Consider the following 25,839-nt stretch of genomic DNA (forward strand, 5'->3'; position numbering starts at 1 on the left):
GCTGTTTATGACCTTTGCTTAAGGCTCTTTGTGAAGCTAACTGAACTTCAACTCTTCACAGACCCCTCATAATCTCTAGCCCCCTTGCCCCCTAATGTTAGGCTGCCTCTTTTATAGCCATAATGTCGTCCTTGGGGCAATCCCCACATGTTTCCCAGTCTTCTGATATGGCCTCTGATGGTCAGAGCCACTGCCTATTTTCATGGTGAAGCTACAGAGGGAAGGTGGCTTCTCTTGTCTATCCCTTATCACCACCAGAACAGCCATTTTGAACTATGGCTCCCCCTCAGCCTCAACTGGCATGGCCATTTTAGACCATAGCTCCCCCTCACCCCCCAGGAAGCATAGCTGTGGTGAGTGGGGCTTATGGGAGTTGTAGTCCAAAACATCAGGAAGGCACTGAGTTGAGGAAGGCCAAGGCAACCTCATCCAAGCTTCCAAAAGAAGAAAAGAGGACATTCATCTAAGGAACACAAACCCAGGGACACACGTAGCTAAGAATGGAGTATTATTTCATTCTGAAAACTCAGTATGCAAAATAATTTTATTTCATTTTTAAATGTATGTGGGAAGGGATGTATGTGGGAAGACACTCTTGGGAGATTTATGCCTTTACAAAATGAAAAAGGTACATTTGTGGGGGTTTTTACAAACCAATTCAACATATTCCACCGGTGAGAGCAGTACCAACTGCTGGCACCCAAAGCTCATCACGTGTCCATCTCCTCATCCCACTTGGCGGCGTCAGGCAGCTTCATGTTTTGCCACATGAAATCGAGGAACATGGAGGCCTGCAGTAACCGGCCCAGCCTCTGGAAGTGCCGTTCTGCAGAAAGAGAGAGGCAGGGGGAGGAATGAAAGTTGCCTGTTCCTGCCACATCAGCAGCTGCTCCCTTCCAAGTTCATGGCATTCAAGCTGCATTCTGAACTCATCAAGGGATCTGCCATAAGAAGATCAGTAACGGTGGACCAGAGAAGGGCCTTGGCTCAGCGGCAAGGCATCTGTGTTGTATGCAGAAGGTCCCAGGTCTAATCCTTTGCAATCCCACCTGGAAGCCCTGCTGCACCCGCTCAACAATCTCTGTTTTGGGATCAGTCATGGTGTAGTGCAGTGGCTGGAATACTGGATTAGAACTGCAGGGACTCAGGGAAAAATCACTAGCTCAGATGTTTTGGCTCACTGGGTGACCTTGGGCCAGTCGCTCTCTCTCGATAACCTACTTCTACAGGGTTGTTGTGAGGATAAAATTGGGTTGGGGGAGAGGGAACAACGTACAGCTCCCTGGAGGAAAGGCAGGGTATGAACCCGTAACTGAAGATACAAACATGGGGTGAAGCCTGGGGTGGGGTGGGATGGGGAGAAGTATTCAAAAGGTCACTTGCCTGTGTATGGTAGGAGAGACTCCACAGCTGCTTTGATCCCTTCATACTGCAAGAGGCTCTCTGGCGTCTCATGCTTGAGGAGGGTTTCCACCACTGCCTGAGCCTCGAGGTAGTTCCGCGAGTTTGTGTTCCACGTGATGGAAAACTTCAGCACAGCCTCTGGAAGAAGGGGTTTGGGAAGACATGTCAGGACGGAGTGCAAGTTGCAGGCAGCGTGGCCACCTTGAACCAACACACCTCTCTTGCGAAGCGTGGCCAGGTCTGGGCACGCTTCTGACCTGCGCCTTTCTTCAAGGCAGGGAAGCAGATCCAACACCCCTCCCCACCCCAGTAGAAAAGCAGCCTGCGGTGTTGGTGGGAGGTTTTGAATCAGAAAAAAATGCCCCGAGGGCACAGGGTCAAGCAACCTCTCCTCTCACCTGTCTTCTTAAACTCGCAATTTTCCCATGGCTGTTGTTCAAAAGGACAAAAAAAAAGACTTTGCGAAAGGGCAGCTGCTGGGTAATTGTTAAGTTCAGTGTGTACACACACACACACACACACCTTTAGAGGTCGTCCCTGCACCATACCAACTAACCTTTCTGGTCTTTCCGAAGCTTCAGGAGGTTCTTTTCCAAGTCTTCTTTTCCATTAACCTCCTTAAGAATAGCTAAGAAAAACAACGAACAGTCAATCACTAATAAATCCGTGTGTGTGTGTATAGAAGAGGGGTTAAGGAGTGGTTTCACAATCAGTCCCACTTTCCCAAGAAAATCTGGGAAATGTAGCTCTGGGAGTGGAATGGGGATCTTCTAACAGTGAAAGAAAGGACACTGTGGCTTGGTTGCCAGAGTGTCAGCACAGGACCTGGGAGAGACCAGGGTTCAAATCCCCATTTGGCCATGAAGCTCACTGGATGATCTTGGACCAGTCAATGCCGCTAAGCCTAGCATACCTTGCAGGACTGTTGTGGGGATTAAAGGAGGAGAATGATGTGTGCGCCACCTTGAGCTCCTTGGGAGGAAAGGGGCGGAGAATAAACAACTCTCAGCACTCTTAACAAAACTGCAGTTCCCAGGATTCTTTGGGAAAAGAAGCCACAACTGTTTAAAGAGGTATGATATTGCTTTAAATGTATAGGGGAGACGGGGCCTTGGAAGTAAGCCCCATGGAACTCCCTGTGAACAGAATCATGTTGCAAGGCCCAGTGAAAGCAACAGAGTGGGGCTCAACAGGTTTCTTCTGGGCTCAGCCAAGACTTAAGGGAAATCTCCCTTAATGTTCTCTGTTATGAAGAGCCTTACCCTTGACCACCGACAACACCGTGTGTGGCCGGTCCAAGGAGATTGCCAAGCCCAGTGCTTTCAGGTACCTCTTCTTATGCAGCAAGTTAGACAGCTTCTGCTCTCTGAAAAGACAAAGCAAGAATGAGAGGGTGCTGGATCACAGCTGGCATTTGACAAAAGCATGTTTCTAGCTGCTGTGATGACAGAGAAAAGCTAAAATGGCAAATGCTGTATCTGATGAAGACAGACCAGGAGGTGAATGCTGTGAAGGCCTCATTCCCAGGCATGCCCCTTTCTTCTGCTCCATGGGCCACCTGGATGGACCCTACCCTGTTACTACCCTGTTTTGCAACCTGGATGGAGCCTGGAACACATGTGGAAATCTCATTCTTTGACAGTCCTCTTGGCAAGCAGCTGACCCCCTACTGTAAAGCCCTCATGGGAAGGATGGCCAGGGCCATCTTGGGTCCTATCTAGTATCTGGCATGCTGTCAGTGCCTGTGACACCCCCAGGGTCTCCAGGTGGTCATTGAGGTCAACTAGCCCAGACTTCCCACTTTCAAATACTTGATGGCACCACTTATAGACTCAAGCGAGATTCTCCAGGAGTGTCTCGCCCAGGAATAGCATCCCACTATCAGCACTGATGCTGGGAAGGGCGAGGCAGCTAGGGCTGATGGGAGTTATAGTCCAAAACATTTGGAGGGCAGCAGGAAAGGCTGCTGTAACCACTCGCTACTTCAGCTCTCTTATTTATATGTGTGCACTTTTATGGGATGGGTGGCAATCTTTGGGGAGCCTCCCCCCAGAATTAATCCCCAGCCCAACTGCGGAAGTTGCCCCGAGATACTCACTTCAGAATCTGCTCTTCCTGCTTCACTTGTTCCTCTTCAAGCTCAATTTGAGTGACATCCTATTAACATATAGAAACACAAAAAAGGGAAGTAACAGAAGAAGAAATGGCAAAATGGAATGGCTGATGCCTTGGAAAATGCAAATTCTGAAACTCCTGCGGGATTCCCCCTCAGTTTTAGAACTGAAACAGCCACCCATCGTGGAACGCAGTCATGTTTTCAGGTGTTACCCTCGTCCCACCAGGCAATGGAAGAGTATGCTGTCAAACTGACTCATGAAAATTAAACATACATACTCAAGTCCTTTACGGAATTTGCGTATTATTTTTCTTAGGGAGAGATATTTTAGATTTTAAATGTAGAACAATTTTATGCAATCTGGTGGGACTTTGTATTTTACATTTCAAACAATGACCTGTACGACTCCTTACCGCCACCTACCCAAGAAATATGACTCTCCTAATTTATGTGTTAGTTTAATATTCATACGTACAGTTGTATTTGCCACCATTGTATAAGCATCTCCTTTAATGACCTTTTGTGCTCTTGTGGTGAAAAATAAAATAATTAAAAAAGAAAACGTAATTATTGCTTTTTTACCCAAATAGGGCAATATCCAGTTAAGTTATACTCAAGGCAGACCCACTGAAAGAAATGGACAAGCCCCTTAAATCCATTTACCGTATTTTTCAAGGGATCTATTCAGAGTACAATTAATGTTGACTATCACTGGCAACAGAGAACCAGAAAGATGAATTATCTCCAATTTCTTTGGGGGGGATGATGTCAATCCATGGGAGAATTGACTATGACATTGCTCCCTCCACCCTGGGGAGCCCTCTCCCCTCTCCATCTGCTGCAGTGGGAGGTTAAGTGTTAAGAACTCTGATGTGTGGGCACATCAGTCCCCACCAAGAAGAGGAAGCTTGCTGCTGGACCCAGGCACCAGCCTTAAGGAGAAATCTTGGGCTAGAGGAACCAAACTCCTAAAGGAAAATGTTGCAATATGTCAGCAAACTTCAGGCTGTACATGGTTTTATTTAGGCACAATCAAATTTCTATTGATATTACCGTGCATCCATTTCATACAGATTTGTAGTTCCCTTTGTTAAACTCTTGTTTAGTCAGATGACTAGATTCAAAGAAACAAATACTGAATCACATTGCTTGCGAAAAGCAAAAAGAAACAAAGTTGTTTGAATTTGCAAATTGTTCAAGGGATGCAAGTTTTCACCAGGCAAACAGAATTTGCCTGCACCCAGAAGGCTTCCTCCACTGGCTACACCAAAAGGTGAAAATGTCCATTAAGAACCAACTTACAGAACCTTTCGCACTTAAGAGACAGCAGTGCCCACCATCACGGCTGGCATTTGCATTTGTACCAGAGCCCTAGGCGACAGCTTTTAGAGCAAAACTGTTCTGTTAAAAAGCAAGGGTGGGGAAACCCCTGCCTGGTGGGTCAAATTTGACCTGGGGCGAGTTCCAGTCTGGCCTGTTGTGTCGTTCCTCACAAGTCATGCTCACCAGCCCCCTTCTGCCACCAGGTCCAGGGCAGGTACAGCCACAGCTACACTGGAACAATTGGGAGGTTAAAAGGAGCTCCTGGTTGTTCCATTGCTGGGGCAAGGTGCTGAAGGGTTTCATTAAAACCACGTCTAAAAAGGAAGGGAAAAGCTCTGTTTTCGCAGCTGCTTCAATGCAAAATTTTACACAGTTGTTCAAAAATCATTTTACACCATTTATCAAATTTGTGAGAAAGAGACAATTACTTACAAAGTGCCATGAAAACTTACAAACTACCTAAAATAAAGTGAACTTGCAATATCAGATTTTACTAGGTTCTTATAAATTCTTGACTCAGTTTTTCGTTTTTTCTTGTTTTTTAAATAAGTTCAAGAAGATTCAAGAAGAAGGTAAGTTCAACGATGCTCCCGGTAGCTGTGAGGTGCAGATGAACCCGCGTATGAAGTTATAAAGAAGACAGGGTGCCAGTATTCTATCCCCGTTTCGCCCTAGCAGTCCATAGAGTTGAGAGGCTGCTGTTTTGCCCCCGGTGGACCAATTTGTTGCGGTTGGCGGATAGCACACTCCCTGAGCACAGTTTTTCTGGGCTTCTTCAGTAGTCTTGAGCCATTAATGCATTACTAGTGCTAAATATAGTTGAAGAGACAATTTCTTGGCTTAAGCATAAAAGACTAAATAGCTTAGCCAACGCTGGCACCCTGTCTATAACTTCATACGCGGGTTCATCTGCACCTCACAGTTACCGGGAACATCGCTGAACTTAGCTTCTTCTTGAATCTTCTTGAACTTATTTAAAAAAACAAGAAAAAATGAAAAACTGAGTCAAGAATTTATAAGAACCTAGTAAAATCTGATATTGCAAGTTCACTTCATTTTAGGTAGTTTGTAAGTTTCCATGACACTTTGTAAGTAATTGTCTCTTTCTCACAAATTTGATAAATGGTGTAAAATGATTTTTGAACAACTGTGTGAATATTTGTTGCCAAAGTGCTGTACGGGTTGCACTACCTTTATCAGGCATCCCCAAACTGTGGCCCTCCAGATGTTTTGGCCTACAACTCCCATGATCCCTAGCTAACAGGACCAGTGGTCGGGGAAGATGGGAATTGTAGTCCAAAACATCTGGAGGGCTGAAGTTTGGGGATGCCTGATCTTTATCAACAGTCCAGGTTGCATTTTTCCAGCACCAATGCAAAATTTGGCAGGTAGGTTATGCCACCCACCCATCGAAGCTGGCCGGCAGAGGCAGGGACAGTTGAGTATCTGCTAAGAAGCTTCCCTAACTCTGTGTTAAAGGCATCAGGACAGAAATCGGCAAAGATTTCTCTTTGTAGTGGCCTTACTCCAACCTGTTGGACTATAACTTTCACCAGCCCCAGCCACACAGGAAACGCAAGCTTATATTTTTGAAGGCAACAACCACCAAAGAAGCATGGAGCTTGTATCAATTGTGCCTTGAAACTTACAAATCCATCTGTTAGGTACCTAAGTGTGAAACCGTTGGTCAGTTTGCAATGGCTGGCAAAGACTAAGTCATGACAGCTTTGTTGAACAGAAAAGAGGATTTGTACGGATGGTTCCATCTAAAGAGAGCACGGCTTAAAACATCAGTGCTACCCAAACACTGTTGATTGATATACCTGTCTTTACCAGCACCGGCGTGCTGTAGGGAGGTGAGGAGCCTCATCCTGAAAAGAGAGGCTTGTGGGCTTATTGGATTGCAAGACCATCATTTGGAATCAAGGTTTGCAACCAGTTTTACTGGTTACGCTCCCTCTGAAAAATAAGGCAAACAGATTGTGGGAACTCCTGGACCTAGTAAGGTTTATTTTTAAAAAAGGATGCTTTTATTATGCTTGTTCCATTGCTTTGTGTTTTAAGACAACAAGCACATAAGAAAAGACTGCTAGATCTGGCGAATGGTCATCTACTCAGCATCCTGTTCTCAAAGTGGCTGTCCAGGTGCCCCAATAGGAAACCTGAGACCAGAATCTGAGCCCAAGAGGCCTCTCCCCTCCTGCAGTTTCCAGAAACTGGGATTCAGAAGCATTGCTGCTTCCAACCATGGTGGCAGAGCACAGCCATTGTGAATAGTAGTCACATGATAGCCTTATCTACCGTGAATTTGTCCAGTTCTCTCTTTTTTAGGCTTGCCCTAAAATGAAGTCAGAAATGCATGTTAGGTAACATATATGAATAGCTGCACACAGTTATTGTATGATAATGGTTTCTGAAGGATAACTGGAATACTGTATATATTTACTAGAACAAGAACCAATATCAGCATCACTGGACACCTTACCTTGAAAGAAGGAAGAAAGGAAGAAAGGAAAGGAAAGAAAGGAAGGAAGGAAGGAAGAGTTTTAAGAAATTATGAAAGCAGGAAGCTGAAGAACAGAACCTCTCCCTGGCAAGGCAGGCAAAGGAACTGAAGTGGAGCTAGTGGGGGTATTAACACATGGCTGCCTTGGAGGCCTGAATCTTAGCTTAAACTTAGGAGCACGACTAAGGCAACGTCCGCACTACACATTTAAAGCACTATGATACCACCTTAAACAGTCATTGTTTTTCTCAAAGGATCCTGGGAGCTGTGGTCTGTTAAGGGTGCTGAGACCCCATTCCCTTCAAGGAGCTACAATTCCCAGAGTTCCCTGAGAAGAGGGATGGGTGGCTAAAGACCCTTTTCTGCACAAAACCCTGGACAGCTATTGCCCATCAGTGCAGGCAACATTGGGCTGGTTGTACCGACAACCAGACTGTGTATAAGGCAGAGTCCTATGCTCACATTAACTTGGATATTTTCACCACTCCTAAATTATTTAGTGAGATCCTCGAGGAGTGTGTAGGATAATAATTCTGCATCGTCTCGCCACCACACAATAATAATAATAATAATAATAATAATAATAATAATAATAATAATAATAATTTATTATTTATATCCTGCCCATCTGGCTGGGTTTCCCCAGCCACTCTGGGCGGCTTCCAACAGAAAAATAAAACACAGTAATCTATTAAACATTAAAAGCCTCCCTGAACTGGGCTGCCTTCAGATGTCTTCTAAAAGTCTGGTAGTTGTTTTCCTCTTTGACATCTGTTGGGAGGGCGTTCCACAGGGCAGGCGCCACCACCGAGAAGGCCCTCTGCCTAGCTCCCTGCAACTTGGCTTCTCGCAACGAGGGAACCGCCAGAAGGCCCTCGGTGCTGGATCTCAGTGTCCGGGCAGAATGATGGAGGTGGAGACGCTCTTTCAGGTATACTGGACCGAGGCCATTTAGGAATTTAAAGGTCAGCACCAACACTTTGAATTGTGCTCAGAAACGTACTGGGAGCCAATGTAGATCTTTCAAGACCGGTGTTATGTGGTCTTGGCGGCCGCTCCCAGTCACCAGTCTAGCTGCCGCATTCTGGATTAGTTGTAGTTTCCGAGTCATCTTCAAAGGTAGCCCCGCGTAGAGCGCATTGCAGTAGTCCAAGCGAGAGATAACTAGAGCATGCACTACTCTGGCTAGACAGTCTGCAGACAGGTAGGGTCTCAGCCTGCGTACCAGCTGGAGCTGATAGACAGCTGCCCTGGACACAGAATTGACCTGCGCGTCCATGGGCAGCTGTGAGTCCAAAATGACTCCCAAGCTGCGCACCTGGTCCTTCAGGGGCACAGCTACCCCTTCAGAACCAGGGAATCCTCCACACCTGCCCACCCCTGTCCCCCACGAACAGTACTTCTGTCTTGTAAGGATTCAACTTCAATCTGTTAGCCGCCAGATGCCCGTAGCTACTCTAATCAAATGGCACTCAAAATGCATATGAAATGGCACAAACCAGGGGTTACTGGTATTCACTGAGACTGAGACCGACGGGGCGGAAGGCACAGGGACCAATATTAAGTGGTGCCAGAGGCAATGACAGACAGAGCCAACTAATACTAGTTGTGTCCTCCTCCTCCTCCTTACCGACTTCAGCAAGGGCAACACTGAGACTAAGGAGGGAGAAGCTGACAGGCAGGGCCACTTGCTGGAATGGTTGTAAGAAGGCAGGCAGGTGGAAGCTGGCTGAGGACAGACTGAGGTTGGTGGAGCAGCAGCCTATTTGCCATCACGAACCAGCTTCCACTGGCACGAACTCGTAAACCGATAGACTTCGTTCACTGAAGAAATGGACAAGCAGTACTGACTGACTCTGCTCATAAATGGTACCCGTTTATTACAGATCGGAATCAATACCAGGCCACAGGAAAGATGGATCATTCTGCGTTTCCACGAAGGGCACTAGCTAATTTTGATCAAGACGACGAGGTAGAGGGTGAAGAAGAAGAAGAAGAACATAAAGCAAGTAAGCCAGATTATAATGGTGGTCTTTAGGTCAGGCATTGGTGACGGTTGTACCTTCCACAGCAAGACCTTGGAATCGGTGGAGCCGGTCACCAGTGCGTTGTCTCTCCTATTGGCATGTAGGCCCAGCACCTTATCATCGTGGGCATCGAAGGTCTTCACGCAAACGTTGTTGTTGATCGTCCAAAGTTTCATAAGGCCATCTGCTCCACTTTGAGGGAAGGAGGACAAGAGGCAAGGAGAGACTAGTCTTAGATGTAATTTATTAGGGTCCACTGGGAGGAAGGGCAGGATATAAACTAAACAAACAAAACAAATGATTGTGCTTAGAGATTTAAATTAAATACTAGGGGCTGTGCCCCTGCTTGATCTGCTCTGCCATTCCCTCCACAATCCAGAGTTGTGATGAGGCACTACAAATCCTCCAACGAGGACTACACGACGACACCCGTACATTTTTATTATATAGAGCGATATATATTTTTTAATGCGAGGCACTGCAAGGGAACAAGCAGGGGAACTGGGGGCTCCGCCTACCTCTAGTAACAGGTAACCATTTTGTTTTCCTCAGAGGGTGACCACCTAGCCCATCAGCCTGAGCAAAATGCCACCACCCTTTCCAAAGAAGACATACCTGCTCAGCACCTGTCCCCCTCCACTCACGAAAATGATCTTCATCACAGGGGCTTCGTGACCTTCGAAAGTCTGGAGAGGGAAGGAAGAGGAAGAAGCAAGCATGAGCAGGTAGAAGGAATATTATGACAGCAATGAAGTTGCTCCTGCTGTTATTTATACATTTATTTATTAAATTTATACGGCTTCCTTCCTCTCAAGGAGCCTAGGGTGGCAACCATGTCACTACTAAAACAATACAATTAAAACTTCTAAAAACAGTTTTTAAAACTCCTAAATGCAATCACTTATTCTCAAAACTAATACAGTGGTACCTAGAATTATAAACGCATCAGGTTACAAATGCTTCAGGTTACAAACTCCGCTAACCTGGAAGAGTTACCTCGAATTGAGAACTTTGCCCCAGGATAAGAACGGAAATCATGTGCTGGCGGCACAGCAGCAGCAAGAGGCCTCATTAGTGAAAGCACGCCTCTAGTTAAGAACAGTTTCAGGTTAAGAACGGACCACCGGAAGAAATTAAGTTCGTAATTAGAGGTACCACTGTAATTTCAGGGGTGACAGGGACATGTCTTTCAACCATGGAATGCCTGGGGGGGAAAGGAATGTTTTAAAATGTCTCCCAAACGTTAATGAGGGAGACTGACGCACTTCACCAGGGAAGGCATTCCACGAATGGGGACCCACCACCAGAAGGCTCTGTCATGAGTTACTGCCAATCAGGCAAACCCCAGATTACATATCCACTCAAATGTCTACATATTTGAGTCAGAAAATGTTTGTTGACTGAATAGCTTGATAGGATGCTATGCAATTATTCTTGAACGGGAGGGGGAAGTGCATGGGATAAAAAATCTACCCAGTTTATTCTGAATCCTGAACAACCTCAGTTTTCATCAAGAATGGTGCCTACTACAGCGGTACTTCGACTTACGAACGACTCGACAACCAAATTTTTCGACTTACGAATGAGGCAAATGGCCGCACGCTTACAAATTTCTCGACATCCGAACGGAAACCGCGGCGGTTTTAGATAGGGTTTTTTTCGACTTACGAATTTTTAAATGGGGTTGCTTCAACTTATGAATTTTTCCGTTTCCAATGCATTCCTATGGGAAATCACGTTTCCAATGGCACTTTTCGACTTACAAAATTTTTGACCTACGAAGGTGCCTTCGGAACGGATTAAATTCGTAAGTCGAGGCACCACTGTATTCCAGTCACTGGGTGCCTAGCTACTGACTTGAGCAGAATGGAGACTGCTCCCAAAGAAAGCTGTTCATTAAAACAAGAGAGGGGGCTAAATGGGGTTTCTGGTTGTCAACACATCTTATTTTTTATTTTATTTTTTATTGATACACACATTTCAGTACCTAAATCAAGGAAGAAAAACTTGCATAAGATCAGTATAACACCAAAGCTAGAAACGTAAAAAGGCAAGGATCAGAAGAGAAGCAAACATAGAACTGGGCCATATGGCAGAAAGCTGCTGTGTAAAACTAAACACAGAAGACATCTGCTTAGCATGCAAAGGAACATGCAGGGAACTCCACAACATAGGTGCTGCTACACCAAATGCCCCAGTCCTTGTGGCTGCCAAATGGAGGTCCTATGGGACAGTTTGCAATGCTTCTCCAGCAGATCTCAAAGAACAGGAAGGTACTGCATGCAGAAGGGCTGACCCAAAGTCACTGAGGGCTTTATACACTAGCAGGAACACCATCAATTTGGCATACTGGCAGCCAGTGCAGTTTTCCTCTCTCTGTCTGCACTATTGCCTTATTTTCTGCACAGAGGCAACACTTATTCTCACAGTGGCCAACCAGATGCCCCAGTGGGAAACCCTGAAGCAGGACCCAAGCACAACAGCCCATTCCCTGCCTCCAACAGTGGAGGTACCGTAGAACATAGTCATTGTCTAGGATGACTGGAAGGATAAGGGAGCAAAAAGACCAGAAGTTCCAAAAAGAGTGGAGTAAATCTGTGGACTATTTAAAGGAGTGAGTGCTGTAAAAATGTGAAGACACTGACAGGATTAACATAAACCTACAACAGAAACAATGGATGTTTCTGTCTATAAACGAGAAAGACCTATTTAAGAGAATGACAGAGACAATATGGGAGAAGGCACATAACGCAAGAGAAAAGATCTGAAAACCAAAAGTGGAGAAAGAAGGAAGGAAGTTGTGTTCGGCAGAACATTAGTATGTTTTGAAGGTTAGGATTAGTAGAGTAATAGCTGTATTAAATAGTAATTGAAATTTATCAGATGAATTGTTTTATTTATGACTATTTTCTTTCTGTATTTGGGAAAACAATAAAAATATATATTAAAAAAAGAGAACATAGTCATTGTGACTCGTAGCTACTATCCTCCCATGAAAATTAATGGCCCTTTTTGCCATTCCTTAAACCTCTTACACGTGCCCTCCCACAGATGCGGTTAGCCATATATTATTTCTAACCACTTAATCTAAATTACGGAAAGTTCAAGGCTCCTAAACTTCTGGCCAATGAAAAATAATGGCTAGGCGTTAAAGATGGCCCCAGAGGGTACCTTTAGACAGCTGAAATCGTGCAGTCTCCAGAGTTTCACAGTGCCATCCGCAGAAGAGGTGGCTAGGATCTGATCCACCGGTGAGAACTGCACACACCAGACGGCTCGTTTGTGTCCTACAAAGGTTCCCAATTGCTCGCAATTGTTGGCGGTCCACAGCTTGGCCGTCTTGTCCTGGGATGCTGTAGCAATCAGCTTGTCATTCGGAGAAACCGCCACGCTATTTACATCCTGAACAAAAAACAGAGAGCAGTCTTCTGGTGCTGCATTCCCTTGCAAGCTGAGGAATTGCAATTTATTCAGAATTCCAGACTTCTTAACAGCCAGGAGCACCAACAAGACATATTACTGGTTTTTACATGTTAAAAATAAGTATTTTTTATAAGTTGGGTAACTGCTCCGCAACACATCACAGCACTATCTGTATGGCAGCCTGATTCTGACCCGATGCAGGCGTGATGTCACCAAACTCATACTCGTGAGTTTGCCAAGGGACCTCCCCACCACCTCTTGTACATGAATTTGGACTAACCATAGCTAGCATTATGGCCATTTCAATGTTAATGATAACCATGGTTTGCAAACCCAGCCCCTACTGTGTTGGTGATGTTTTCCCAGTGGCACAATAGGTCAGTGCATCTAGCTGTTAGCCAGAAGGTTGGTGGTTTAAGCCCACCCAGGGATGACTGTGGGCAGGATTCCCGCATTGCAGGGGGTTGGACTAGATTCTATTATTAACACTTATTTAAAGGTGGTTCCCTCACCCCTCGTTACAAGCACAGAAGGTTCATTAACTTCCCCGCTCACCCAAAATCAAACTAACCATGGTTGGAGTCAACATGAGCACCGACATGGCACTGCATGATGGTCAGTGCCAGAAAAGGGATAGGGGAAATTCATGGACAAGAGGAATGGGGTGAGAAACTGGCATGCTCCTGATCTCCCACCCATGGTCCGAAGGTGGGAAATTTGTTAATTTTTCTCCAGGCCTGAGTGGCTGCATTCTCCATCTTGCAACAAATATTCTTCAGACAACACCTGGGGGGAACCTCAAGAAGTGGTCTAACCCCACTTTTTTGTGTTTGCATAAAACCCAGCCCAACATATTTTTAGATGTTCTAAATACATTATTTTGTTTTTAGTTGTGTTTTGCTGTTTGCTGCCTTGGGCTCCATTAAGAGGAAGGGCAGAACAGGAATGACCACAACAAGAACAACAGAAGTTCACCTCACATTTTTAAACGACTGGTATTATCTATTAGTTAAGGATTTCCAGAGCTGTGGAGGGAGAAGGTCATCTCACTCTTCAAGCTCCAAAGGACCACCAAACTCCACGACTGCCTGACCTTGTAGTGGGGTGTCGTGGTCACTGTGGCTTCAAGAGCTTCGGGTTCTTCGGGAGTCGTGGGAGGTTCAGCAATTTTGACATTTTTGGAACTTTTTGAGCTGGCGCTTTTAGAGGGGTCAGTTTTGGCAACAGGTGTGGCAGCAGTTGTAGCAGTTGTGGCAGCAGTTGTGGCAGTTGTGGCGGTTTTGGAGGCAGTTGTGGCAGTTTTGGAGGCAGTTGTGGCAGTTGTGGCGGCAGTTGTGGCAGTTTTGGAGGCAGTTGTGGCAGTTTTGGAGGCAGTTGTGGCAGTTTTGGAGGCAGTTGTGGCAGTTGTGGCGGCAGTTGTGGCGGCAGTTGTAGCAGTTGTGGCGGCAGTTGTGGCGGCAGTTGTGGCAGCAGTTGTGGCGGCAGTTGTGGCGGCAGTTGTGGCGGCAGTTGTGGCAGCAGTAGTGGGAGCAGTTGCGGTTGCAGTTGTAGCAGGAGTTGTGGTGGCAGGGGCAGCGGGAGGGGGAGCAGGATTTGTGACTGGAGGGGCGGCAGGAGGGGGAGCAGGATTTGTGACTGGAGGGGCGGCGGGAGGGGGAGCAGGATTTGTGACTCGAGGGGCGGCGGGAGGGGGAGCAGGTTGGGGGACAGGATTTGTGGTGGAAGCGGCTGTAGGTTCCCTGGCAGTGATGTGCTCGGGGATACGCCACACTTTCATCGTATTGTCTTTGCTGGCTGTGACCACAAAGTTCTCTTTCATCCTGGAAAGAAGCGGGGGGGGGGGGGGAGAGAGAGAGAGAGAGAGAAAGTGGAGAATCAATGAGATTAAAAGGAAGGCAGGTCAGAAGCAACAGAGCCACCACTAATTGCTGCACCTGTGCAGAGAACGAACCTGCCTTGAGCCCCTCAATATAAACTCATTGTGAACTCAGACGTAATTCACGTGACAGCTGTTTAGCCTAAACAGCGCTACTGAAAAGCAAGAGAGAAGGGCACCAGCTTCCTCAGGGGAAACCCAGGATTTGCAGAAGTAGGTGGGGGGACCCTAAAAAGGAAGCCAGGAAGAAACATAGGAAGCTGCCCTATACTAAGTCAGACCATAGGTACACCCAGCTTAGTATTGTCCACACTGACTGGCAGCAGCTCTATACAGCCAGGAGCTATGCCCGCCCCCCTTGAAGTCTGGTAGTGCATTTTCTGTCATGTTTGGGAACATCAGAAGTTTCCTTATATAGAGATAGATCCTTGGTCCATCTAGCTCATTATTGCCTGCACTGACTGGCAGCAGCTTTTCAAGGTTCTGTCCCTGCCCTACCTGGAGATGCCATTAGGAGCATGGGACCTTCTGCATGCAAAGCAGATGCCCTACCACTCAGCTATGCTCTACCACAAAAAATAAACATCAATGTAGAGTTGGAAGGGATCACCAGGGTCATCCAGTACAACTCCCTGCAATGCAGGAAACTTTCCCCCAACGTAGGACTCAAATGCACAACCCTGAGATTAAGAGTCTCATGCTCTACCGACTGAGCTATCTCATACAGATCACGGACTTTTGAGTGGGATGGAGGGCAAACACACACACAAAAAGAAGGGGAAATCTCTTGGTTTTTGGTTTTTGGTTTTTTTTAAGAACCATGTATTCAAATATTTCTGTTCATTTAATTTAGGAGCCGATTCTGGTGGCCGTAGTGTAGCCACAACTACTGCTCTTCGAATGAAATGATTTTTAAAAAAAGGGATAGATTTTGGACATCAAAGGGGAACCTCAGCAACAAAATAATTTCTCAGGCTTTCCAGCACCGCTCGTTATCTCTGACCCAACAACCAGTTCAAAGCTGCGTCAATGAGAAATTAAGGAATCTGCTCCTTTTGATCTCTGCTCTTTCATCTGCCTTGAGAAATGGCAGGGTGCAAACTGATGCTTTAGACAGGGAGATCTAAGGTGAAGAAGTGCTTCTGCACACACACAGGTCTGCAGACCATTGCCGCCCCCTCCTCCCTGCCTATTTGCAGCTCTGGAGTGGGGGATGGGGATGCCTTTTGGAATGCCTAAGGCCCACCCAAAGCAAAGCCTGAGAGGGAGAATGCTTGCAGCACTGGGCCTGCATTGATCACCCTCTCTTGGGATTCAGTGGCGTGCAGTGGAATCGGTAACACCTGCAAGCAGCCACCTGCGCTGCTCAGCTCACCTGTATCACCCCATTGTTTGAGCTGCCAGGAAGGTGAACGCTGGGTGCTGAAAAGTGCACCAAAGAGGAGAATGAAAAAGAGAAAGGACAGCAAGAAGGAAAAAGGAAGTGAAGAGAGACCAGAAGAGGTGGGGATGGTGGTGCAGGAAAAATATCATGTTTAAGGACTTGACCGAAGAATGTTGCGCTCTTGTTGGGGATAGCAGTCACCTAGGACATCACCTAGGACATCACTAAGTCCAACGAGGCCTTACAAATAGCAGAGGAGAGGAGGCAAGCAAAATGCAAGGGAGAAAGGGAAAGATACAGGAAACTGAATGCAGATTTCCAAAAAACAGCAAGGAGAGACAAGAGGGTCTTCTTAAATGAGCAATGCAAAGAAATAGAGGAAAACAATAGAATGGGGAAAACCAGAGATCTGTTCAAGAAAATTGGAGACATGAAAGGAACATTTCGTACAAAGATTACCATAATCAAGGACAAAAGTGGTAAGGACCTAACAGAAGCAGAAGACATCAAGAAGAGGTGGCAAGAATACACAGAGGAGTTATACCAGAAAGATATGGAGGTCTCGTACACCCCAGGTAGTGTGGTTGCTGACCTTGAGCCAGACATCTTGGAGAGTGAAGTCAAATGGGCCTTAGAAAGCACTGCTATTAACAAGGCCAGTGGAAGTGATGATATTCCAGCTGAACTGTTTAAAATTTTAAAAGATGATGCTGTTAAGGTGCTACACCCAATATGCCAGCAAGTTTGGAAAACTCAGCAATGGCCAGAGGATTGGAGAAGATCAGTCTACATCCCAATTCCAAAGAAGGGCAGTGCCAAAGAATGCTCCAACTACCGCACAATTGCGCTCATTTCACACGCTAGCAAGGTTATGCTTAAAATTCTACAAGGCAGGCTTAAGCAGTATGTGGACCGAGAACTCCCAGAAGTGCAAGCTGGATTTCGAAAAGGCAGAGGAACCAGAGACCAAATAGCAAACATGTGCTGGATTATGGAGAAAGCTAGAGAGTTCCAGAAAAACGTCTACTTCTGCTTCATTGACTATGCAAAAGCCTTTGACTGTGTCGACCACAGCAAACTATGGCAAGTTCTTAAAGAAATGGGAGTGCCTGATCACCTCATCTGTCTCCTGAGAAATCTCTATGTGGGACAAGAAGCTACAGTCAGAACTGGATATGGAACAACTGAGTGGTTCAAAATTGGGAAAGGAGTACGACAAGGTTGTATATTGTCTCCCTGCTTATTTAACTTATATGCAGAATTCATCATGCGAAAGGCTGGACTAGATTTATCCCAAGCCGGAATTAAGATTGCCGGAAGAAATATCAACAACCTCAGATATGCAGATGACACAACCTTGATGGCAGAAAGCGAGGAGGAATTAAAGAACCTTTTAATGAGGGTGAAAGAGGAGAGCGCAAAATATGGTCTGAAGCTCAACATCAAAAAAACCAAGATCATGGCCACTGGTCCCATCACCTCCTGGCAAATAGAAGGGGAAGAAATGGAGGCAGTGAGAGATTTCACCTTCTTGGGCTCCTTGATCACTGCAGATGGTGACAGCAGTCACGAAATTAAAAGACGCCTGCTTCTTGGGAGAAAAGCAATGACAAACCTAGACAGCATCTTAAAAAGCAGAGACATCACCTTGCCGACAAAGGTCCGTATAGTTAAAGCTATGGTTTTCCCAGTAGTGATGTATGGAAGTGAGAGCTGGACCATAAAGAAGGCTGATCGTCGAAGAATTGATGCTTTTGAATTATGGTGCTGGAGGAGACTCTTGAGAGTCCCGTGGACTTCAAGAAGATCAAACCTATCCATTCTTAAGGAAATCAGCCCTGAGTGCTCCCTGGAAGGACAGATCGTGAAGCTGAGGCTCCAATACTTTGGCCACCTCATGAGAAGAGAAGAATCCTTGGAAAAGACCCTGATGTTGGGAAAGATTGAGGGCACTAGGAGAAGGGGACGACAGAGGACAAGATGGTTGGACAGTGTTCTCGAAGCTACGAACATGAGTTTGACCAAACTGCGGGAGGCAGTGCAAGACAGGAGTGCCTGGCGTGCTATGGTCCATGGGGTCACGAAGAGTCGGACACGACTAAACGACTAAACAACAACAGGACATCACTTCAGCAGAGGGACACACAAAGAGGGGTGGTGAGGGAAGGGAACAGCCAGAGAAGTCAACTAAACACTTCCAATCAATAGGATGGCGGGTTTCACATAAGAGTACCTTTTCTTGGGAGAAAAGCAATGACAAACCTAGACAGCATCTTAAAAAGCAGAGACATCACCTTGCCGACAAAGGTCCGTATAGTTAAAGCTATGGTTTTCCCAGTAGTGATGTATGGAAGTGAGAGCTGGACCATAAAGAAGGCTGATCACCGAAGAATTGATGCTTTTGAATTATGCTGCTGGAGGAGACTCTTGAGAGTCCCATGGACTGCAAGAAGATCAAACCTATCCATTCTGAAGGAAATCAGCCCTGAGTGCTCACTTCAAGGACAGATCGTGAAGCTGAGGCTCCAATACTTTGGCCACCTCATGAGAAGAGAAGACTCCCTGGAAAGGACCCTGATGTTGGGAAAGATTGAGGGCACAAGGAGAAGGGGACGACAGAGGACGAGATGGTTGGACAGTGTTCTTGAAGCTACCAACATGAGTTTGACCAAACTGCGGGAGGCAGTGGAAGACAGGAGTGCCTGGCGTGCTCTGGTCCATGGGGTCACGAAGAGTCGGACACGACTAAACGACAAAACAACAACAACAACCTTTGATAGCCTTTTCCAAGCAGCTGTCTAATCCTCTTTTAAAGTCGCACGGGTCACATCCGCCTCATATATTTAAAGCACACTCCTCCCCCCCCCAAGTATCCTTAGAACTATAATTTATCTCTCAATGAAGCTGCACTTTACAGAACCCTTATTTAACAAACATATTTATGTACGCTATTTATGTACCATGGTTTAAAACAATTATAAATAAAACCATACCATAAAAACCATTTGAAAATGTCAAAATCAGAAATCAGCTGTTACGGAAAGGTGCATTCTTAATTGCCTGCACCAGCTTGACAGTATAGAAAAGTTTCCATCAGGCATTTAGAAGTTGAAATGGCACCTGCTGAATCTCTACTGGCAAAACAGTCCTTGGCAAACTACAGTTCCCAGGATTCTTTAATGTGCTTTCAATGCAAGTTGCGGATGTGACATAGAGCCCCCTCACATCTCAGGGCAGCGTGAACTTTTCTCATGCCTTTCCCAAACATTTCAGGGACTGGGTGTCTGCACGAAGTGTTTGGGTGCACATGATGGCAGAGGATGCAACTTTTCCACATTTCCGACCCTGAACGGTAGAAAGGTAGAGATGGCGAATGCTTGCATAGCAGGCAAACTTCATGCCAGGTCTTTGGAGGCCCAGGAAACCAACACTGAAGGAGAGAAACCCCCAAACACAGCAGCTGGAAGAGATTTTCCACTCAGAGTAGAAAAGATCCCCAACCTGCTGCTGGAGAAGAAAAAGCCCTGCTACGAAACAGTCAGTGTCAAGGGTTTGCAGACAAGAGGACTCTTAAAAAAACACATCATCAACAACACACCAAGAAACTCAAGAGAGGATGGGGAGGAGGCAGGGAACGGATTCTGTTGTTCTTACCTGGAGCAGGAGAGAGCACTCACTCCTTGGGTATGGCCCAGGCCCTGGGCGACGCAGAAGACATTACCGTGGTCATTCATCCGCCAAATCCTGATGCTTTTATCCTGGAAGTGGATGAGGTGGAGGATGGGTTACAGGAGGGTAGGGGAAGCTTTCTCAGCCTGGGGGGGGGGGCACAATCCCTTCTGGGCAACCTGCTGGGGGCCACATGCCAGTGGTGGATGGGGCCAGAGGCAAAAGTGGGCAGACCAACAACTGAACGCTACTTTTTGTACAGCAGGCTAGTACCTACACGACCCCCCTTCTCTGTATCCTCCAACCAGGCAAACATGAGACATCATCAGAGCTCAAGGACACATTCCAGTCAGGCAAAAACACTCAGGATAGTACAAAGCAGGGTTAGTGCAAGATGTGGCATGGAAGGGGCTGTGGCCCGGGGAGGGGGGGGGGGTGCTATATGCATGGGCTGGGCCTTGCAAAATCAAGATGTACTAATCCAGAGACAAAGGAAGTTCCTTAAGAAGTAAAACAATTCCCTGTAGAAACCACAGCACATGCAACTTGCTGAAACTGTCCTGTGATGTGGAAAATCAGGAGCGAGGCCCTGCATGAGACCAGCAATTCCAGTGCTAAGGCAAGGGGGGGGGGGCAGAGGAGAGAAAAGGAGGACATGTAGTTGGGGAATGCATCTGTTCAGTGACCCTGTGGAGCTCCTTCAAAGCCGAGTCTATGCATAGTGGCCTTTAAACAATGCCCCCGTTTATCCAGCATTTAGATTGTCCACATATTTCAGATGCTTCCTGAGCTAAAATTGAGTTTTAAAGTTTACAGCGCCCTGACCTTAAATGTCACGCCAGCATCAGAACAGCAGCAGGAGGACAATTAAGCTAAATGGTGATTACAGAGCAGGAAGCACTTGGGCAAGTTTCCTTATTACGGAAGGGTCTCTTTAGTGCCGACTTAGCCAATCCAGAGGCCCACATCCTGCGCATCAACCGCACATGGAAAAGTTCCTTTCTGTGCTTGAAGAGGGGTCTGAAGCTTAAGTAACACAGAGACCCAAGCTGCTTAGGGAGGAGCCTCAGGCCTGGAGCCCCCCCCCCCCAAAAAAACACCCACTTGAATTAATGCACAATGAATTAAAAATAAATGAATCTCATCTGGGAAATTACCTTCGCACAGCTGGCAAACAACCTCCCCCTTCGGAAGACATCCAAGGCAAGAACGATATCTGCAAGAAAGAAGGCCGGCGTGATGTGCTGTTGCCACACTGAACTGGCAAACAGTTAACAGGACAAGGCAGCCCTGGAACCAAACGCCCTACACAATATTTAGCAGCCGAATTTTGCATCAACTGCAGCCCCTGAGAAAGGCATCCCTGCAGCTATCCCACACGGAAAACTGGAGGAGCTTCTTGCCACCTACCTGTGTGACCGTGCAGGATCTGGCAGTTAGATGTCACCAACTCAAAGACCTTCAGCTGGGGGCTGTTGGTGGCCACCACCACGTGGGAGTCTTTGGGGCCCAGGAACCTGACATCCAAAACCTCTCCATTGTAACCTACAAACTGAAGAGCAAGATTCAAGCTGGATGGGTTAGCATACCTGCTTTGCATGGAGAGGGTCCCACTTCTGGTCCCTTGCATCTCCTGGTAGGGACAGGAGCCTGAAACTCTGCCCTCACCAGCCAGCAGATTCAGTACGTTCCAGGGGTTTGAACACAAAGGAAGATGCCCCTGGAACTGCTCCAATGAAGGAGGGACCACCACCTTCTGAGGTTGACCAATAACTTATGTTACGTCAACTCTGAAATATCGTAAATCTTAAAAATCAATAATAATTAAGAAGCGGATTACCTGCTTCCTGAGCTCGAGGGTCTGTGCATCATACATGCAGATGTTGCGTTCCGAGTTCACGGTGAGAATTTGGCTCTTCACGGGCACCAGGACGCAATGCATGAGACTCTGCAGCCCGTCCTCCTGATCCATGCATGGCGCCGGGAGGCAGGGCAAGGACTGGCTGTGAACGCAGGTGGCTGATGCGGCATCCCAGACTCGGAGGATCCCTAATGTACAGCACACAACACATCAGCATCATCAAATAACTTGCAAAGATGGGCAAGGTTTGAGGCAAATGGAGGCCTCTTGTAATTGGGGGGGGGTTAAGCCTAAGCAGCTGTGGCCAACCTGGTGCCCCTCCATATGTTTTGAACTACAATTCCCATTAGCACCTGGGCAGCTTGGCCAGACTGTTTTAAGAAGCTGAACTGAACTGGAGTTGGTTATTTGTTTCTTCTTTGTTAGTCACCTTGAATTTGTTAGGGAAAAAATAGGCGAGATAGATTTCTAAAAAAGGAAATCGTTACAGAAAAAAAAATATTGTGTAAGCGAGGAAAGGCTTTGCAACCCACACCTTGGTTTATATCCTGAGCAGTTCTGTGAGCTCTGGCATGGACTGCAGCAGGCTGGGAACCTTGGCTTTTGTTTGCAAAACATAGCTGGGTGGGCAAGTTTCCAGACATTATGAGAAAACCTTCCAAGATATATTGCTTTTTGCTGGAGGTCAAGTGTCCCAAAGAACTCATTTCTCCAATCCTATGGATACCACTCCCTTGTCCCAGTAATTGGCTTTAGGCAATCTCTGTCCTCCAGCAGTGTCACACAGACACACACACACACACACACACACACACACACCCTCTGCACTTGGTAAAAGGAGGAGAAAGGGCGGGACCTGCTCCCTTCCAACTATCTGGATACAGAGTGGTAGAATGGCGAGAATGCTGCACTACATCCTTGGCAATCCAAGTTTAAATTCCCACTTAGTCATGAAGCTCATGGGTGACCTTGGGCTGGCCACGGTCTTTCAGCCTAATCTACCTCACAGGGTTGTTGTGAGGGTAAAAATGGTGTGTGTGTGTGTGTGTGTGTGTGTGTGTGTGTGTGTGTGTGTGTGTGTTAGGAGAGCTATTCCTAATATATCGGAACACAAATTATAAGAAAAGGTCGTGCTTATACTCTATATTTTCTTCCTTACTTCTCCACTGACACATTAAAAATTTGTTTACTGTTTTCTGATAAAAACGAGTAAGAAAAATGTCTTCTACCCACCTTTGCTGCCTGCTGTTACAAAGTGAAGGCTCTCTTTATTCACGCCTAAACACGAGAAATCCCCTTGTTCTGGCAACATGACCACAGATTCAATGCTCTAAGGTGGATAAAGAAGTCAGCAGGAGTCATGAACAGGAAAAGAGTGAGAGACTTCCCCCCACCACCACCAATGCCAGACAGCTCCAGGGGCATTTATTGGGCAGAGAAGTGTGGCTCTGGAAAATTCATGCAATGCACCTAAAAGAAAGATGATGGCCTATTCATACTCAAGGAGACACATAGAATTAGGCTGTATCTCTAGGGCAGCTTTTGCCAAACTGGTGCTTGGACTGCAATTCCCAGTGGTGGGCTGACTGGGTCAGTCTAACAGCTTGCCAGAACATGGCCAAGTTTTAGGTTGAAACAAAATTAGGAACAGTGAGCAGTTGAAAATTTAAAACAAAACCCCGGCACAGTGTGCATGTCATGGTAAACCATGGTTTAACAAGCAAAGTGATTGTTCCTCCCCTAGTGCAAGCAGCAGCACCAAACCACAATGACTGGGTCCAAACTGGGGGTTGTGGCTTTGCTCAAGTAAACCATGATAGGTAAGCCAAGGTTTTCACTTCATGGTTTGTTTGGAGTGCAGCAAACCATAACCCCCAGGTCAGATCTTACACTATGGCAGGGATTATGGTTTGTGGTTCCTGCTGGCTAGAGGGGAGGGATGAAGCGAGAGCCACCTGTGTATTCACTGTAAACCTTGATGTGTGAATACGGCCAACTCTCTTCTCCCAACACATCACATTAAAGAAGAATTCGAGACCAGATCGCCCCTTCTGAGTAAGCAAAGTAAGGGGGGGGGGGAGAGAGTACTTCACCTCATAGACAGGGATGGTGCCCTTGGCTTCTCCCTTGTTCAGGTCCCACACAGTGCAGATTTTATCACGGCCGGAGCTGAAATCAAACACAGTGTCACTTTCAGCCCTTTGGAACTAGATAACAGGAATTGCAGACACAGCACAGGGGTTTCCATGAGACTAGTTTGAAAGGCATTGCAATGAGGCTCAGAACTGCCCATTTACAGGTGAGGAAACTAAGGCACAGAAGATTTTACAAGGCTGAGACTTACGAGCACCTGAGCCTCACACATGGCTTTCTTTGGGCAAGAGGTTTTATACTGGCTTCAGTTTCCCATAGAGGTGTTCAATGGGGAGAAACTTTCATTTCACCTCACTGTTTTTTCACTGATTTCAATGGAGACCCACCCAGTCTTTTTTTTTTTTACTGTTAACTTTATGTGGTTTTCCACCCAAATGTGCAGGTTTTGTTCCCAAGATATCATATTTCCAAAATATCAGTTAGAGGAGACAAACCAAAACAATGAAAAACCATATGTGTCAAATTCATGTTTGTTCACCCTTTGGTTTTTAAAAAATGGGGTTATATTTACATTACATTTGTATTACAAACAAGTGCACACTCCTAGTTTACACACACACACACACACAGAGAGAGAGAGAGAGAGAATGAAATAAAGCTACATGTTATTACAAACAAGTGCACACTCCTAGTTTACACACACACACAGAGAGAGACAATGAAATAAAGTTACATGTTAAAATTACATGTCTGGGTAGGCTTGCCTAAGCAAAGACATTTTAGCAGACACCAATATAATACAGAAGTGCTTGCTTAACATACTTTACTTAGAATTGTAAATGGTATAATGGTTTTAATTATGTATTATGGTTACTGTATTAATTGTCTTTGTTTGCTGTAAACTGATTTGAGTACAAATTTGTAGAAAATGTGGTATATAAATAAACAGATTATAACAGCAAGAATAGCAATAACAATAATTATAACAACAGAAATATCATCAATGGGCAGAGAGTAGATTTTGTTACATATATGTAGGCACTGTTAACACACTTCTGTTCTGCTGGGTATTTAAACTGTTCTGTTTTGTGCCATGTATTTTCTTGGAAGGATGGCAGTGTTTGCTTTTGGGATTGCATTGAAAATTTTGCTGGCTGACACCTTTGATTCTAATTCTTGTATATTTGTAGACTGCTTGTATTTTGTAAGATGCCTTGAAGTGATTTAATGAAACTTAAATGGATTCTGATTTGCAGAACAGAAAGAAAGCACAGAGGGAGCTCCCCTTCCAGGTTCTCACCTAATGAGTATCTCATTGTCAGGAGAGAAAGCGAGGGAGGTGACAGAGCTGTAATGGTTTTCTAGCTGAGCGACGCACTCGCTGGACTTCAGGTCCCAAACCCGGATGGTGTTGTCCATGGAAGAGGAGAAGAGCTGTAGCTTAGAGGTGTCTGGGTGGAACTCAACAAGGCTGGGGAAAGAGACAGACAGGTTAGTGGCAGAGTTCATGGGTGTGCAGGAGGCTCCCTCTGGCATATCCAGGTAGGGGCTGGAGAGAGAGAAAGAGGGACATTTTTGCCTGCAAACCTGGACAGCTGCTGCTAGTAAGTGTGGACAATGCTGAGCTAGATGGACGGAAGGTCTGACTCAATATAAGGCAGTGTCCTATATTTCTGAAGGGAAGGAGGTAAAACATCTGCTTTGCATGCAAAAAGTCCCAGGTTCAGTCTCTAAGTAGGTCTGGAAATGCCCCTTGCTTGAAACCCTGGAGAGTCACTGCCACTGTGTTTCCCAAACTTGGGTCTCCATCTGTTGTTGCACTATAACTCCCATGATCCCTAGCTAGCAGGACCAAAGGTCAGGGATTATGGGAATTGTAGCCCAAGTTTGGGAAACGCTGATGTAGAGAATACTGAGTTAGATGAAGTGGCGGTTTGACTCAGTATAAAGCACCTTTCTATGTTCCACAGCTCAGTAGTGGCAGAGCACCTGCTCAGCATGCAGAGGGTCCAAAATTTAATCCCCAATTGCGTCTCCAAGTAAAACTGGAAAGAGACCCCTGCCTGAAACCCTACAGAGCCAGTACCAGTCAGCACTGCTAACCTGTGGCCCTCCAGATGTTGTTGGGCTACAACTCCATCAGCTCTACCCAGCAT

At 46.1% G+C, this 25,839-nt stretch overlaps 1 protein-coding gene across 1 annotated transcript in view; it reads right to left on the reverse strand.

Annotated features, from left to right (window-relative positions):
- Positions 1-526: 526 nt before the first annotated feature.
- Positions 527-25,839, reverse strand: part of TBL3 (transducin beta like 3) — a 28,291-nt gene continuing 2,978 nt past the window's right edge. Inside the window, exons 7-22 of the mRNA XM_035131087.2 lie at positions 24,984-25,154; positions 23,683-23,758; positions 22,823-22,919; positions 21,569-21,777; positions 21,139-21,280; positions 20,886-20,944; positions 19,714-19,817; positions 13,893-14,619; positions 12,548-12,778; positions 9,992-10,062; positions 9,412-9,568; positions 3,503-3,561; positions 2,667-2,770; positions 1,961-2,032; positions 1,384-1,542; positions 527-826 (exon numbers count right to left, since the gene is read on the reverse strand). Of these exons, the coding sequence (XP_034986978.2) occupies positions 711-826; positions 1,384-1,542; positions 1,961-2,032; positions 2,667-2,770; positions 3,503-3,561; positions 9,412-9,568; positions 9,992-10,062; positions 12,548-12,778; positions 13,893-14,619; positions 19,714-19,817; positions 20,886-20,944; positions 21,139-21,280; positions 21,569-21,777; positions 22,823-22,919; positions 23,683-23,758; positions 24,984-25,154 (2,554 nt within the window). The 3' untranslated portion in view covers positions 527-710. The remainder of the gene's footprint in view (positions 827-1,383; positions 1,543-1,960; positions 2,033-2,666; positions 2,771-3,502; positions 3,562-9,411; positions 9,569-9,991; positions 10,063-12,547; positions 12,779-13,892; positions 14,620-19,713; positions 19,818-20,885; positions 20,945-21,138; positions 21,281-21,568; positions 21,778-22,822; positions 22,920-23,682; positions 23,759-24,983; positions 25,155-25,839) is intronic.

Source organism: Zootoca vivipara, chromosome 14, assembly GCF_963506605.1.
Source record: "Zootoca vivipara chromosome 14, rZooViv1.1, whole genome shotgun sequence".
Classification (NCBI taxonomy): Eukaryota; Metazoa; Chordata; class Lepidosauria; order Squamata; family Lacertidae; genus Zootoca; species Zootoca vivipara.